At 35.1% G+C, this 17,060-nt stretch overlaps 1 protein-coding gene across 4 annotated transcripts in view; it reads left to right on the forward strand.

The window, feature by feature from the left end:
• CPNE3 (copine 3) overlaps positions 1 to 16,633 on the forward strand; it is a 28,729-nt gene extending 12,096 nt beyond the window's left edge. Inside the window, exons 7-16 of one of the 4 annotated variants that reach the window (XM_085221369.1) lie at positions 870 to 959; positions 4,183 to 4,281; positions 5,790 to 5,876; positions 6,435 to 6,494; positions 7,882 to 8,015; positions 8,443 to 8,497; positions 8,593 to 8,644; positions 9,228 to 9,361; positions 11,573 to 11,809; positions 12,756 to 16,633. In XM_085221369.1, coding sequence (XP_085077495.1) covers positions 870 to 959; positions 4,183 to 4,281; positions 5,790 to 5,876; positions 6,435 to 6,494; positions 7,882 to 8,015; positions 8,443 to 8,497; positions 8,593 to 8,644; positions 9,228 to 9,361; positions 11,573 to 11,809; positions 12,756 to 12,866 — 1,059 coding nt within the window. In that variant the 3' untranslated portion in view covers positions 12,867 to 16,633. The other 3 variants (XM_085221372.1, XM_085221371.1, XM_085221370.1) reach the window with 3 other exon arrangements.
• Positions 16,634 to 17,060: the final 427 nt, after the last annotated feature.

Consider the following 17,060-nt stretch of genomic DNA (forward strand, 5'->3'; position numbering starts at 1 on the left):
TCCAGAATTTGCTGTTCCAGGCTGCAATTGATTGGAAGACTTCTGTATGTTATAGATCTTGAAATTTTTTTTGTGTTAATTTACATACGTTCATTCGTTCATTTATTTGTATTATTTACTGTGTTGATTTTCAAAATAAATATCTCTGCCTCTAAATATTAGCAATGCTGGAAATGTAAATCCTAAGTATTAATTAAGATATTAAGTATTTCTTGTTTGTTATGAGGGTTTTTTGTTGTTGTTGTTTTCTTTTGCTTTATAAAATCATTATTATTTGTCTCTGGACAATTTTTGGTTGACAAATTCTGAAGACCTTCCAGTGGTGTTCCTCAACATCACTTGATTAGATTTAAGTTTGAGAGACCATGTGCAGTATCAAACTCTGTTATTGCTTATATTTGTCTAAGTAGCATTTCAGAATAAACAGTGACTGGAGTGAAAAGTAATCTCCAGAGCACTGCTGTGTTCAGAAATGTAATTTTCCACATTTTTCTTGGTATATTGTGTTTGTGTGCGTGTTGTTTGTGTTTAAAAAAGGGGGGGGAAATGTTAAAATAATAATGTCGTTATATATTTAAGTATAAAGAAATGTAAAATTTTGCAGTGTACTTGAATTGGATAGTAGGTCACAGTGCAGTCTAGAAAATAGAGTTGAAAAGATCTCACCTCTGTTGGGCAATGATACTGCATTTTAAGAATGTTTTATTTATTTATATCCTATACATTAGGATTTGAATTTCAGGAAGTGATTGACAGCAGCATTAGTCAACAGTCTTGTTTACAAAAATCATTGTATGAAGATATGACCAATTGTAGATGACTACCTTTCACTTTTGAAAACTATAATAATCTGGCTTTTTTTCTGCCAGGTTATTAAAAACAACTTGAATCCTGTTTGGAGGCCCTTTAAAATCTCTCTCAATTCTCTGTGCTACAGTGACATGGATAAGCCCATCAAGGTAATGTGTAAGAAATATATATGTGAATTAGTGGGAAATGTGTTGTTCTAGTTACTGTTTCTTTTTATTTGAAAACAAATGGAAGTCTTAGAGCTTTTGTTATTTATTAATTTGAAAGTCATTTAGGTATAGGTACTCTTGAGGGAAGAAAAAAAGTAAAATCTCACATCTTGCAGTTTCAAACTCATAGTTGGTCTTTGATGGTCTGAACCCTAAGCGGCTTTGGAATGACGAAGTCAGTTTGTCACTTAGATTTTTAAAGTTACAGTGTTTCATCCGCCAGTATTGGTGGTGTTAAGATACTGTACAGTGAAAGTTGCATGGTGAAGGTTAGAATATGCTTTATTCTGTGCTATGGATTGTGTAACACTGTAACTAGTGCAATACTAATGCTAACGCTAATGGAATTCTTATTGTGCTCCCTGATGTAATTAATTGCACTTTTTCTTAATATGCAAGCTGAGATAATCAATGTGGACCAGGTGTATCATCTTGTAGATGACAGATAAAGCAGCTTTTCTCCGCAGATGAAACTGAACCTTCTGTCAGAAGGTTAACCAAATCTGTGGGGTCAGTTTTACAAGGACTGTCTTTAACTCTGGCTTTCGAGTCTTTCAATTTCAAGTCTTACCTTGAATGAACTGTGTTTAATTTCTGAGTGTTTTTCTTCAGGAATTTCCATAGTTTAAGGATGGAACTGAAGATCAAAACTTTGTTCATAAGCTAATGTGAACATCATAGGAGCCTTTTATTTTAGCATTTGGTTAAAAAACAAAACAAAACAACAACAAAAAAAAACTATTGTACTTTCTGTTCTTTGGGGAAAAGCAAATGAGAACATGAACTGCATGTGACTGATATTAGTTCTTTGGCTTGAGGCAGTCCTGGAAAATGCTTAACAGCTACAGAGATGTGGATGTTACAAACACCTGTATATGTTTAAATACATAGTTATAAAGCAGCCTAATGAACAGTTTCACAAGTTCTGAACCTGAGAACGTGCCTCCCTTGCTGCTGCTTTGATTTTTCTTTTCTCGTTTCTTTCTTTTTGCCTTTTCCTTGAAATAGCTGTTTCTTGTATTGCTTCTGAGTATGTTATAAATATGTTGGTTTTTTTCAATGAACATCTCTGATAAAACTAAGACCATTGATTGAATTAATTATTTTGGAATCTTACCTCAGAAGCATAGGCTTGTTTCCAAATGAAATCGATTTTATTTGGAGTTAATACTGACTTGCAAACAGACAGGGGGCTGAATTCCAGCTTCTGGTATGCAGTAATTTAGAAAACCAGGAGCTATCACTTCAAACATTAAAATGCAAGCAAAATTGTATCATATTATTGAAGGATTAAATAATGCTTTAACACTTTTATATGCGCAGTTACGTACATAATGGGCTATTTGTCATAGTAAGTAAAAGTACCAGTTTTTCCCTAATGAGTTGCTTTTCATCTATTTAATGGCTTAGTTTGTGTATTCCCAGCAGTGCACAAACCAAGTTGATTCTTTGTTTTCTGGAATTTATTGCTGTGTTCTTTCGAGTGTGTTTGTAGTCAGTGATGCTTTTCTGTGCTGAGAATGTGAGCTGTTGATTTGGAACATGCATGCCAAGTTCTGCTGGGGAAAATTCTTACACAGTTTTTTCACCTGGTTCCTTAATGTTGCCATGTGTTAAAGAGAGTATACATGGAACAAAATAAATGTTTCTGTCTTGCCTTGACTAAGTTTTGACAATTGAATTCAATGGATTGAATATATCAAGCAAGACAAACTAATCCCTTAAAAATGATATATATAAGTGTTAACAGTGAGCAAGTAGTGTAACTTTTGACTCAACAAATGTCTTCAGTTTTCCATTTCAGGTACCAAAGCTCTTGGCTGATTATTTGATTGGCTTACTTATGGCGTTCAAAGTAGTACACCTAACATTTGCAATGAACATCAGTCTGTTGGTATTGTGGATGCTTATATGAGATTTCAGTTGCTGTTGAGTGCATGTGCGTGTGTTTTTTAGTTATTAGTGCGTACAGAATGTTAGTGCAAACTGCAACCTTGAGGCATGCATTCCACAGTTTAGAATCTCCACATCATGTTTTGTGCTTCAGCGTTATTGTTTGTTTTCTGAAAGATAATTTCTCTCAGGAACTCAGACCTGTATGTTCACATGTTTAGTTTTCATTATAACACCCAAATGAAGTGGCAATAGAATTGAATTGTTTCTCAAATATAGCAAGACTTTTTCAGTGTTGTGAAAGAAAGATATCAAAACAGCTGTGCAGTTTAACATACATATATAGGTTCATACTCTTGAAGTTGTTTTTTTTGTTTATCTTTTCAAAATAATTTTCAAAAATAATTCATTCTTGGACTCTTGATTTTAATATTTTAATTGGTTTAAATTTATTTTTCTATAATTTGATTAATTGCAGTAAGTTAACTAGCATGTCTGCATGCAAAATTATAGTAAAATATCAGAAGTGGATGGAAATAGTATGTGCACTTACATAGATTTTTTTTCTTAATTGGGGAATATTTGGAGTTTTAGATTTGAAAAATAAGGTCACTATGGTGAAAGTAATAGTGATTAAAAGTATGTTCACTTAAAGTAATATATTCTCAAACAGAAAAAAAAAAGTCTGTCTTCTCCTTTTTCTGTTTGGAGGTCTTGCAAGATGAATTATTTGAATACTGAATCCTTACCGTTAAATACTGAATACAGCCAAGGAGGGATTTTTAGCTGACATTCAGATCCATGAAGCATGGATCATAGAGACTCTTTTCTAGTATTAGGAAAAAAATTAAGTCCTTTCTACATTTAAAGCTGAACCTTCGTATACTTACAAATTCTGAGTTATCTGTCAGATTAATGCGCTGTTTAAATATGAATAAATCTCTCCTGATAGCTAACAATTCAGCAATTTTTCTTTTAAGCTAGATACTCAATGTTAAATTTGCTTGAGACCTACACTATTTAGCATTCTCAACTCTTCACTTCAGTGGAGGATCGGATCTGCAACTGGGTAGTTTGGCTTTTACCTTGTTGAAATCCGTGATCATTAAATGCCTGTATAAACCTAAGACTGCAACACAAGAAAAAGTCAGTGATGTGAGAGTTCCAGGAATGTTTTGTATCTTCAGGCTTATGTAAAAACACCATTACAGTGTTTATTGCTTTTGTAGGCTTATTTCTGTTAATAACAGTGGGTAATGCTTTATTTTAGGTTGAGTGCTATGACTATGATAGTGATGGGTCTCATGATGTCATAGGAAGTTTCCAAACCACGATGTCAAAACTGAAGGAAGCATCACGGTCCTCACCTGTAAGTCTTACATAGTCTAAACTACCTTTATATTTTTGAGCTGTTCTACTAATTTCACAACAAAACTTACTTTTTTTTTTTTTTTTTTTTTTTTTTTTTGGTACCTGAGTTGTGTTATGCTACAGCTGAACAATACTACTGTCGTTGAAGCTGTCTCAGCATTTACACTGTGAATCTGCTTTTCTGGGCCTAATATCTAGGCTAGAGTTGTTTTTTCTTTTTACTTTTGATATTAAATATCTAAGTGACTAACAATCAGCACAAATGAATTTCATTAATTGTAACTCCCCTCTGACTCCCAAAGGTTTAAAAAAAAAAAAAAAAAAAATTCCCGTTCAAAAAAAGACAATAATTTAAAAAAATTATGTTAAGTATGATATTTAACAACTGTAATGCATACTTCAGTTGGACGTTAGCTCTCCTTTAAGGTGAATTTACTTTTAGTGTTCTGATGAGTTCCAAACATTGTAATAAATAGTTTCCACTTCAAAAAATGAAAGAAGGTATAAGAACCATAGTAGTAAAGTGTTTGCTTTATTGATGTATATTTTGCCAAAATATTTTACCATCTTTTCCTTGATATATATCCTACCCTATATATCCTTTATTTATTTCCTTTATAACTTCAGAATCACTCCTGCATTGCCAATAAAAGGATATACTGAGTGCCTGTTTGTACTTTTCTAATATTTTGAGTGTTATATTTGTACTAAATTCTTCAGAGCTGTTAATGATGATGAGGTCAGCCTTGATTCTAGATTTTTTTTATTGTTGTTTTGAGCCTTGCCAGGCTTTTCTTGTCGATATCTGTTCCTGAATTCAATTTGGGTTACTACAGGTTCCACCTAATGCTTTTTAATTTTCTGTGTTACTTGCAGAGAATTCTGGTTTCCTTATATTTTCCTCTATATATTTTTCTTTATTTTCATTTTATAATTCATTTTATTTTATTTTATTTTTTTTTAATGTAATTTAATTTAAACCAAAGTAGTGGAGCCTGTTTTTCTGGCTGCAGGTCAGATGTTATGGCTGAAATAGCTCCTCTGACTACTTATGCACCAAATACACTACATTGTGCCAGTAGTGACTTCCATTAACATAGCTAGCTACAGATCCCACTCTGTGGTTAAGATATTAGTTTAGTTTTTGAAAAGCCTAAATGTATACCTTATATCTCATTATATAACTGTCACTGCTGTGGGAGCAGTAGTGATTTGCCTGAATTGCTGTGTCTTTGACAGCAGAATCCTCTTGTACTGAGTTTCTTCATATAGTTAAAATACAGCTGTCTAAATAAACTTTCTTGCAAGTTTTTGATAAAAGTTATCTGTTTTTTTGATAGGAGGACAATAGGATTTTTCTTGCTGATATTGGGCTGGCTGTGTTTAATTTTGATAGTGAAACAAAATGCATTTTTAAAACAAATGTATGGGTGCTAGAGGGAAGAATTTCTGAAAGTTGCGTAAATAGTATTTATAGTACTTCTGTTTTCTTTTGTATTTGTGCAGGTTGAGTTTGAGTGCATCAATGAGAAGAAAAGACAAAAGAAGAAAAACTACAAAAACTCTGGAATTGTGAGCGTTAAGCATTGTGAGGTCAGTAATATATTCTGGTATTACTTTGTTTTTAACTGTTCAGGCATTACAGCTCTCACCAAGTATACCTCATCCTCAAACTGTAAGAAACTTCAAACTGTGTAGAATTGGCAGACACAGTAAATGTTTAAGGGCTTTGATTTATATAAGGAATGGAGAGACTGACACGTGAACCATGTCTGCCATTGAGAGTGTCTCCCACCTCTATCCCCTTTGGTATTCTCTTGAAGGTTGCTGACCAATTTGTAAGGCCATTTCTGAAACATTCAATTTCATAACTAAAATCTGCTAAGTCTTAATATGTTTTATAAATGATGGTGCTGTTGGAGATGCGGTGTTGTCTGTTTGTAAGAACCTTTGGAACAAGTCTGATTCCAATAAAAGTGTAGCTGATAGCGTTGACTATAAATATCCTCACTACAGTGAGAGTTATACTGATAGAGAAAGTAATGATTTGTATGAGTAAAGATAAGAAATCAGAAACCTCAGAAGTGGTTCCAACAATATTTATTGTTCTCTCTTTCAAAAAATAAGCTACTTTCTATCTTTTGTTTTCAGATTGTAGTAGAATGTACATTCCTTGACTACATCATGGGTGGGTGTCAGCTGAATTTCACAGTAAGTTAAATCCTCTATATAGAACAACTTCAAAACTTTAGGGGCAAACTGAAGTGTATTGTGGATTGCCTGTGCTCTTCATTTGATTATAATAAGATTTTGTTCTGTACCGTGGAGGAGTGTATTGAATTAATCTTGGCTGGTCATTAAGCCATGCTATCACTCCCCTGCTTAGAAGTACAGGGTGAGAATATAAGATGGAAAAGTTTCTGGGTCAGGCTAAAAATAAGATCATTCACTGATTACCATCATGGGCAGAATAGACTTGGAGAAGGTTTATTCAATTTATTGCCAACTAAAAATGGATTAAGATAGCGATAAATATAAATAAAACTAAAAAAATACTTTCTTTCCACATGCTCTTTCCAGAATCAGCTTTGTTTCTGACTCTTCTGCCTCCATTCTACCAAGTGGTGTAGGAATGATTGGGAAAAGGGGTTGTAGACAGTTCAGTCTCTTTCTCACACTGTTCCCCTGCTGGAGAGCCAGCTGGAAGCATCCTTTAGCATCTTACAGAGCTTCCCTCCATTGGCAACACCTTGCCATGTAAACCAAGTGCAAAGGAGACACTTCTGGCAGTGTCCTATCTGATTTGTTTAGGAAAAATTTTCTTTGCTCACAGTATAGAGGTAAACCTGTGATTATTTTCAGAAAGGACTTGCTGAGTTGTGGGGAAGGAAACTGAGGACAAATTTAGAGTTCTCTGGTGTTCAGACTTTATTCGAGTTTTGGTTGTTTGGTTGTGTTGGTTTTTTTGTTTGTTTGTTTTGTTTGTTTGTTTTTGTTTGTTTTTCTCCCCATAATGGCTTCTCCTGCCTGCCAACCCCATCCTAACTAAAGATTTACCTTTTGCCCATGATTGTGGTTTTCAAGACGCTTTGCTAAAGGAAAGTAAAATCCATAAGCCACCATATGGGGTCTGGCTTGTAAGTTGTAGTTCACAAAACTAATACCGCATAAGTGCCTCATCATCAGTGGAGAGATGATGACCTCTTGAGGTCAGAGAAGGTCTACAGATAGTTCTTCCATTGGGTCTGTCTAGTTGTACATCTTAGCAGAAAGAGGTAATTGACAAGAAACAGCTTATTTTCACAGCTGTTGAAGAGCTGCTGTGAATGGTAACTGAAAGTAAACACAGACAAAAAAAAACCTGACGAATGAAGTAATTTCAGTGCTTCCAAGAGATTTAGGGCTTCTACTATTTTTATGGTGGTATTATTTTAAGTGTGTTTAAACTTCCAAGAAACTTGCGTTTAAGTATTGGGCCTGTTAGATTTTTGTAATAACAGTTTATAGTTCTTTTGTAGTTTTTGCTTTGGCTTTGTCTGTGATTGGATACACGTTTTCACCTTAAACAGCAGCTTCTTTTGAATACTGCATTTGACAGGTGGGGATAGATTTCACAGGCTCCAATGGAGATCCACGCTCTCCCGACTCCCTTCACTATCTGAGCCCTGATGGAGTCAATGAATACCTAACAGCCATTTGGACCGTAGGGATGGTCGTTCAAGATTATGATACGTAAGTTTTAATTTTTTTAAGTCGTTATTTAGAGTATGAATAGATTTTTGTAGCCAGCAGATGTGCCAGTGAAAGTTTTGAGCTGAATGTAGGGCTAAAAAAGACTCTGTAGTCATTGCGCAATGACATAATCACAGGTGGAAATTTATATTTTCAGCAGGACAAGTAAAGCTTTTATATCTTTGATGTAAAGAGCCTCATTTATTTAAATAAATGTTTTGTTTTGTTTTTTTTTTTCCAATTTGGTTTTTAAAAACTGGTTTTGTTCATAGAACCAATTACAAGGAGAACTGCACCCAATTTTGCCTCTTAATTCTTATCTGCATTTTTAATGACCAAAGCCAGTACTGATTAGCTAAACTTACTGAACTAGGACAGCTTTTAGAGGAAAATGGTAATTTCATTTTCTTTAAAATTGCCTTTTTAGAGATAAGATGTTTCCAGTCTTTGGATTTGGTGCACAGATTCCTCCTTCCTATCAGGTAATAGAGCATGTAAATCCATAAGTCAATTAAAAACATGCATTTTAGGGAGGAATTGTATGTATATTCCTGACTGATTTTTTGTATATTAACAGGTGTCACATGAGTTCCCTATAAATTTTAACCCATCAAACCCATTCTGTAATGGTAAGTGACAGAAAGTAACATCAGACATAGACAATAAAATGTCTAATGTGAAAGGATGAAAAAAAAAAAACATTTGAAAAGAGAACTGTGAAGCGTGTTGCTCACATTAATTAGGTGAGATTAGTCATCTCATTATCAGGAAACAATTTTATAACCTACATCTTAATTAACAGAAGTAGCATTTGGTCTCTCTTCTGAAATGATTTGCAGAAACCTTTTTTAACAGCTAGAGTCACAGTATAGGTAAACTCTGCTGATGTGGATTTCTCTAACTTGAGTACTGTGCTGCGAGTGCCTGTTCAACATGGGCTCTCTGATCACATTGCTAACTACCACAAATTACCAGACAAACAGAACTGCTGAAATTTAGATGCACATACTTGGATGCATAGTATTTGACTTTTCTATTCTTGACACAAAACTAAGCCTCCATTACTTGTGAATAGTTCAGTTTTTATCATCGTGGTTGGTTGTAAATCTTTGCACCACTACCTTAAATAACTGATAATGTTTTTAGAAAGATTGAGTGCCTCAAAATATTCTATTATACAAAGAGTACATTGAAACTATTTATATTCTCTAGGAATCCAAGGCATTGTTGATGCGTATCGTGCTTGTCTTCCTCAAGTGAGGTTATATGGGCCAACCAATTTTTCTCCAATTATAAATCATGTGGCAAGATTTGCTGCTGCAGCCACGCAGCAGCAAACAGCATCTGTAAGTTCATTATCAGTGTATTTATTTTTCAATTTTCTTTCTATTCTTGTTTATAAGTACTATTTTTCTTTTAAACTTGTAAGTGTACCTGTTTTAACAGCTGTCCATTTACCTTGTGAATTGATTTTTGTTATCATTGAAACTAGATAAAATCTAGCTTATTCTAGCAGATTGTTCACAATTCTCTTCACATTATCAAAGTAAACTTTTCAGAGTTGATACTTAAACTTAAAAACATACATTATCTTAATGGCGTTTTCTATTGAAAACTCAAAATCATATAAACAAGAGAAGACAGGGGTAGTAAATGGATGTTAACATAGATAATGAACTGTCCTTATTAAAAAACAGTAGGTGCTGTGTACTTTGCCCTTCCTACCCAGTTACATAATAAAACAAAGGCTGATCTGAAAGTAATGCCTCCTATTTTATTATGTTGGCCCAATATGTTAGAGGGAATTGTTGATGGCATGGAAGTAGAGGTTGTAATTTCCCCACCAATAATCTGTTATGTTTTGTTGCCGTATGATAGATGGCAGCAGGGGGCAGTCTGACAAAACTGCATCTGATATGGAAGTGCGGATGAAGTAAAGATGTGCCGTTGAATTCCTTCATGCAATCACTGATTTTTATTAATGCTTGCTGAACATTTATGGAGATCAAGCAGTGGTTTTTAATATAGTGAGGTGGCGGGTGGTGCATTCCAGCAGTGATGACAGTGATGTGAAAAACATGCCATTTTTCTGGATGACTGTGTGCAGCTGCCACACCACAAAATGAAGAGCAATTATCAGTTCATCCACACGAATCATGGAATTAGAACCAGAGAATTGTGTGCAGAGCTAAATAATGGCCTAGGTAATAATGGTGGCTGTGCTGGAATATTGCAAAGTTTGGGCCTGGTGAGTCTCTAGAATGTTCACAGGAACACTGTATACAAGTTTGTGAGAATCTGTTGAACCAGTACAAGGCTGAAGGTGACAGTTTCCTGGATCACATCATTACTGGTGACAAGATGTGGTGTCACCACTAGGAGCCTGAGTCAAAATGGCAATCCATGGAGTGGTGACATATGAATTCCCCATCGAAGAAGAAGGTTAAGATACATTTCTCAGTTGGTAAAGTGATGCACATTGCCTTTTGTGATAGGAAAGTACTGATCTTTATGGATTTCCTGGATCCCAAACAAATCATCAGTTCTGACTACTACATCCTGACATTGACTAAGCTGAAGGCTTGAACTTCCAGGGATCAGACCAGAGAAGAACAACCTCTATCTTGCAACATGATAACAGTAGACTCTGTACCAGTTTGAAGACCTTAGAGTGCTTTGCCTATTTTGGCTGGAGTGTTCTACCACACCCAGTGTGTAGTCTGGATTTGGTGTCTTCTCACTTCCATTTCTTTGGACCTGAGAAAGATAAACTGCATTTGGAATGTCTTCCTAGGAATTATGCCATCATAGCAGCCATGAAACAGTCGGTCATCTCCACTGGTAGAGATTTTTGTGAGCATGGCGTGCAGGCTCTTGTTCACTGCTGGCAAAATTGCATAGCTAATGGGGGTGACTGTACTGAAAAAATGTTTTGTAGGAGAGAATTTGCTCTATCGAATCGTGTATGCTCTTTGTATCTGTTGTAGCTTCCATGGAAATAAACAGGAGGTATCACTTTCAGAGTGACCTACACATGTGCAAGTTGCTGACTATATTAAGAGTCAGTAATTCTGAAGAGGCCTTTTCTGTTTCTCTTGGTTACATTCTCGTATTCATCCTTTCTTAAAGGAATGAAGCAAAGATTAGTGTTTCATAAGGGTACTGTTAGACCTGAAGGGAAAAAAAAAATGAGAGTTTCAAATGCAATCTGTATTCTGTTCGGAACTTCAATAAACTACTTCATAACTCAGGACACTACTTGGAAGTTATATTATTTGGGTTTATTTGGGATTTTGGAGAGGAAAGGAAGCTTGACAGGATTGTTTTTTCAGGAAGGAGCGTTGAAAGATGACTTATATTAGAACACTTTATTGTCCAAATCAATTGCTTTGGACTGTACAGAAGCCTGAGCAAAACACAAGTATTTGTAAACTTCAGTGAGTGCAATGAACTTGTTTAAAATCATGACAGTATATAGTCTTTGCTTGTGTTTTCTAAGCACATATCCCCATGTGTTGTCTCTTTCTATCATAACACAGTGTTTATTGATTTGACAGCAATACTTTATTCTTCTGATCATAACGGATGGTGTGATAACAGACCTTGATCAAACTCGAACTGCCATAGTTAATGCTTCAAAATTGCCCATGTCCATTATCATTGTTGGTGTTGGAGGAGCAGACTTTGATGCTATGGAGTTTCTTGATGGTGACAATGGAGTTCTTAGGTCTTCATCAGGAGAACCAGCTGTCAGAGACATAGTCCAGTTTGTGCCATTTAGGAAGTTCCAAAATGTAAGTAATTTTAATGGTTTGGTATGTTAAAACTGTGGAGGCATATAGGTTTGCTAGGATATCCTATATACAGTTCTGAGCTTTTGCAGTGACCTTAAAAAGATCTGAAGTCTGAGATATATATTTATCACATGCTCAAAAGTAAGAGCAAAGACTTTTAGCGTCTGTAGAGTTTCTATTAGGTGAGCTGATTCATGTTTTAAAGAATGCATGCCTGGTTTGGGAACTGCATTTCTGACAAGTTGTCACAGGTGAATGACCATTGTAAAGCCCCCTGAGATTAGATTACACAAGAGGATGTGTTTTTCATTTTGGAGGAAGACGTTACTGTGATTCTGTTCTTATGGAAAAGTGTTTCTTATTGTGGTCATGTCCATTTGTAAATGTAGATGAGTGTCACATTTTAATGTGGTGCTAGAATTGAAGTGTAAGTTGGTAAGGTGGTCATCATTAGAAGTTGTTTGTAGAAAGACAGTAGTGGTAGTTTTCATTAAAAGAAAGACATATATACCTCTCACCCCCCAAAACATGAATCGATTGAGTCTTGATTTTTTGCTGTACAACCCAGTAAAATACGCACAGGCTTACATAGACTGACATGCAGAAGTCCTATGTCTGGAAGAAGTGAATTAAAAAATTGAAGACTTCTTTGGGATGGGTAAAATAAACTGAAATGAAAACAATATCAATATTGTGTATGATTATTTGTAAAACATTTTTTATTCCTAGAAGAAGTGGTGATATTTTTCAATAGTTGTTTTATCTTGCAGTAAAGATTATATAAAAAGGAAACTTTCATTTATCCTACAAGGGTACTGTGTAAATGTCAGATGTTAACTCCTCTTAGTAGTGGAGATACTTACTGCCTGACTTAGGGTTTCCTTTAACAGTTGGTAGAGATGGAAACTTGATATTCTTTATTTTTTTATTTATTTTTTTTTTTAAGTCTCCAAAAGAAGCTTTGGCTCAGTGCGTCCTGGCAGAAGTCCCTCAGCAGGTGGTGAACTACTTCAGCACCTACAAATTGCTACCTCCTAAGAATTCTGCTGCAAAGTGAGTGGGCTGAGAGGGGAAGCTGAGTCTTCATGCCTTCTTTACTTGGTGTACCTACAGACTTTGATTCTTGAGATACTCTCTATATATGTACATATGCACACCTCTGTGGTAATGTTAGCTTTTTCCTGCAAAACAGTTTGCCAAGAGTGTCTTCTGAGGGCCAAAATTGTAATTGTTTTAGTATTTAATGTATATTTATGGGATAGATCTTACACGGATGTGTTTTATTTTGAAAACTAATAGAGGGGGGAAAAAAGTAGAGATTGACTATGCAGAGAGAGGGAGGAGAATGATGGAGAGCAGAATGGCTGCCTGTTTGATAAATGTGGCCAGTGAGAGTGATCAGTTACTTTCTTAAGTGGGGATCAACACCAAGCACTGCAATTTCTCTGTGATTGTAAAAACAATTTGATGTGAAAAAGATGGCATATCTCCAAGTAGGTAAGTTTGTACGTGCTGCAACAAATCTGGAATATTTCACGTTTTTGTGTTTACTAAAGCACCATAAGAAAACTTTGTCACACTAGTGATATAGTTACATGAGTGCCCAAACAAAGTGTAGAAGTCCTCCTTGCATACATACTTCACATTTGCTACTTTAGTGCCTTTGACCAGTGCCTTAGATGTAAGACTGTGTGAATATGGGCAAAATGTCTAAAAATCTCAGAAAAATACTACTGGCCCTTGGGGCTACTACTGTAGATGCTGTAAGATACATTTGAGTGAGAACTTGACTTAAAAAACAGGAAGTTCAGGTGTTTTTCTTTCTCTCCTTTAAGTGAGACAGTCATATGTTGATCTTTAAAGGGCCAGGGCATATCGTGAAGTAGAAATTAACATTTTAACTGGAAAATTCTGTTTAATAATTGCATGTTATCATACAAAGTTGGTTCTACTTTATATTAATTTTTGTCATATTTTGAATCATGCATTTTTCTGATGAGCTCTCAAGAGCTAATGAAAAGTGCCTGCAGAAAACAATCTTTCCTCTTCCACCCCTAGCAGGAAGTTATAAGTAAGTATCTTTTGGATGTTGGATGGTCTAGTTGTAGCATGTTACAACAAAATGGGCTAAAACTGAATTTAACCTTCTTGGGCACCCAAAATAGCACCAGTTTATAGTGTATGTGCCTTTTCTGGTTGCTGGAGCTGCACTGTTCTTTTTCCACATATGCATAACTCTGCCAAAAATCTGAATTCATGTTAATGCATTAACGATCAAGGATGAGCATTGAGATTGCTTTACACATCCTGTAGGTTGGTCCAAAGATTCCATATGCAGCTAACTAGCTACAATCATCGATTTTTCTTGGTGGAAGATGGACCTAAATTGTTTTAGGACTGAGATATAAGAAAGATATTTTGTTTTGTATTAAGTCACTCTTTAAAAAAAAAAAACAAAAACATACATTCATACATATTTATATATATATAATTAATGTTTTGGTCATATAAAAATATATGGAGTAATTTCTTTGTAACTGAAGTGCAAATACATCAATATTTCATACATAAGATATAGCATGACAGTTCATTATATCTGCAACAGACACTATTAATATCAAGGAAGTAGTTATGATCCTAAATCATACGTTATCAATCTAAAGCAGTGTGATTTTTGCACCAGTTAACTTTCACAGTCATGTGCTCCATGCAGACAGTGAGCAAACGAGATGAGGTGTAAGTGCTTTGTCTAGATTCATTGAAGTGGATGTGTACTACTGATCGGAATTCAAAAATTCCTTTTGAGCTTTCTGCCAAAAATGATGCTGCATCTCAGTTATGTTACAGTTCTTCTCATGTTGCTGTGGAAGTGCATTTAAATGCAATAATATATGTTAATAAGCATAACTGTAGTAATCATCTGCTGTGTATAAAATAAAACTTATTCCTGAATTCATTGAGCTTAGGAAATTAAATGGCATACCAATAATGCCTAATCTCAAGGTACCCTATGCTTTGTAAAATAAATGTTTCAGACCTGACAGTGGCTAGAATTGTTTTCCAAGTATTCTTCCCTTTGGAGCATACAGCTAAAAGCATGTTGAAAAATTTGGAAATTTCCATGTTAGGCTGAAGCAGTATTCTGAGCTAAGGTATGCACCAAATTGGATCAAGGGGAAGGGGAATTTTCTCATTTTGCTGTTCTTTTTAATTTTTGTTTTTACATGTGAAAAATGCCATATTAGCTTGAGAGTACCAAGCAAAATATTGTCTTAAGCTCTGGAAAGTATATGTGCTTGTAGATCACTTGCACCACCTTGTGATAAAAGTAATATATAGCAGTCTTTGTAATCAAGAGCTTTCTCTGTTTAATGGCTTAATATATACATATGTGCAGCAGAGAAATAACCTGTGACCAGAGTTGTTTTTTTTTTTTTTTTTTATTTAAAGTACTTTCCATATGTATTTCAGTTCTGAAGCTTACTACACATTAAAATTGTCATTTCAGTATATTGTCTTCTGTCGTGCTTTTGTATTCAGCATTTTGTTTGGAACAATGAATACTGTTTTTGTAATTGTTGTGATGAGTATTGCATAGGCTGAGTGCTTAGATAAATATGTATTGTTAGAGGGGAAAAATGCTTTCTTACTTGGTGGTTGTAAATGTGCAGTCTGTATTTCATAAAACATAATGTACTGACTTTATCAACGTGATATTCTGAAATTGGATAGTTTTAGCAGTGACTGTCTCTTTCATGCTGAAATATGCATTTATGATCAGTTTTTCCAAGTTTTTTTTTCTTCTCCATAGCATCTATGTTTTAAGTAGAGAAGTGCAGAGATTTATTTATTTATTTTTAAATTTCAAACCCAATGACCCTTCGCTGACATTCAGGTGTAGTCAAAACAGATGATTTACTGTGAAACTCAGACTTACTAGAGTCATAGTGTTACAGTGGTGTGTTATGCCATACAGTACCTTAGTGAACCATGTGAAAGCTCTAGAGTGGTTCACTCAACTTCTGTACAAATGGAGAATCCACAGGATAAAATCAGTTTCAGAAGGTTTAATGCACACAAGGAACATATCTTGAGGTGTCTTGTGCTGCATGCTGTTTTTTCTGTGAAAACCCAACAAATAGCTGAATTTTGAACTCTTGTATCCTTCCTGCCCATCCCCACTCAGAAATATAGATGGATTCTAGGAAATAATTAAACAGCAGAAAAGTCAGATGTCAGAAAAAAAAATAAATGTGACTTCATATAGCTCTGGGCTTAAGCACGGACACTTCTTTCATTTTGGATCTAAGGAACAAGAGAGCTTTGCATAGCTGGATAGTTTTGAAGACAGAACTGGCAAGCTCCCCTTGTAAACCTCAGTTGCTAAGAGCTGCAGTGAAGCAGCAGCTTGTGGGATGCTTTGTCGCTCCAGTGCAACATTTGCTGCTGCCGTTTCAGACCTTAATATTTGAAAGTACATCGTTGAACTTCAATATTACCAACCATAGAAATGTTAGTTTTGAAGACCTGACAGAATTTGTATTTGTGGAAGGGGACTGTATTTTTTGCTTCACTCATCAATATCAAAATGTAAACATATGGGGGGTTTATGTGCTTTTCCCACTTAATGTTTTGAAAAACTGTCCCTCAAAAAGTGATTTAAGAGCTGTGTATTGAAATGAATTCATAGATCCTTAATATTCACAGTAGACCTCACTTGTAAAGCAGTCTTGTAGTACTTTTCATTTTGATCATGTATGGAGATGTCCCAGATGGACAATAAATGAGTAGTTCTTTGTGGTGTATTATACCATTTTGTACCAATATTGCGTGGCATCCTTTCTTTTCTTACATATCAAATAGCAAGTTACAGACCAATAAAGATGGTTCTTCGCACATTAAACCTTGACCTCAGTGTTAATACAACAGAATTTTCTTTGAGAGAGATTTGTTTTTCAGCCATATTATAGGTTATTTAGAATATACAGAATTCAATCATCTAGTTTTTCCTCAGCCAAGGTGCCCACAGGTTCTGCAGTGTGCCTATGATTGGTATTCAAAGGCATTACAGGATAGACTTGCACAATTTGTAGCCAGCAGGAACATAAACAGCCTGCAAAGGTATTTTTTTCCACTATGGCATGGTGTTTTCCTTGTATCTTGGTTGTCTGATCAGCTGAGAAATTGTAAAATCTGCCCTTATGATTTGTTTGCAGGCATCTGGATAATGATTGTAGTTCCCAGTACTGTG

Source organism: Meleagris gallopavo, chromosome 3, assembly GCF_905368555.1.
Source record: "Meleagris gallopavo chromosome 3, MGAL_WU_HG_1.1, whole genome shotgun sequence".
Lineage (NCBI taxonomy): Eukaryota > Metazoa > Chordata > Aves > Galliformes > Phasianidae > Meleagris > Meleagris gallopavo.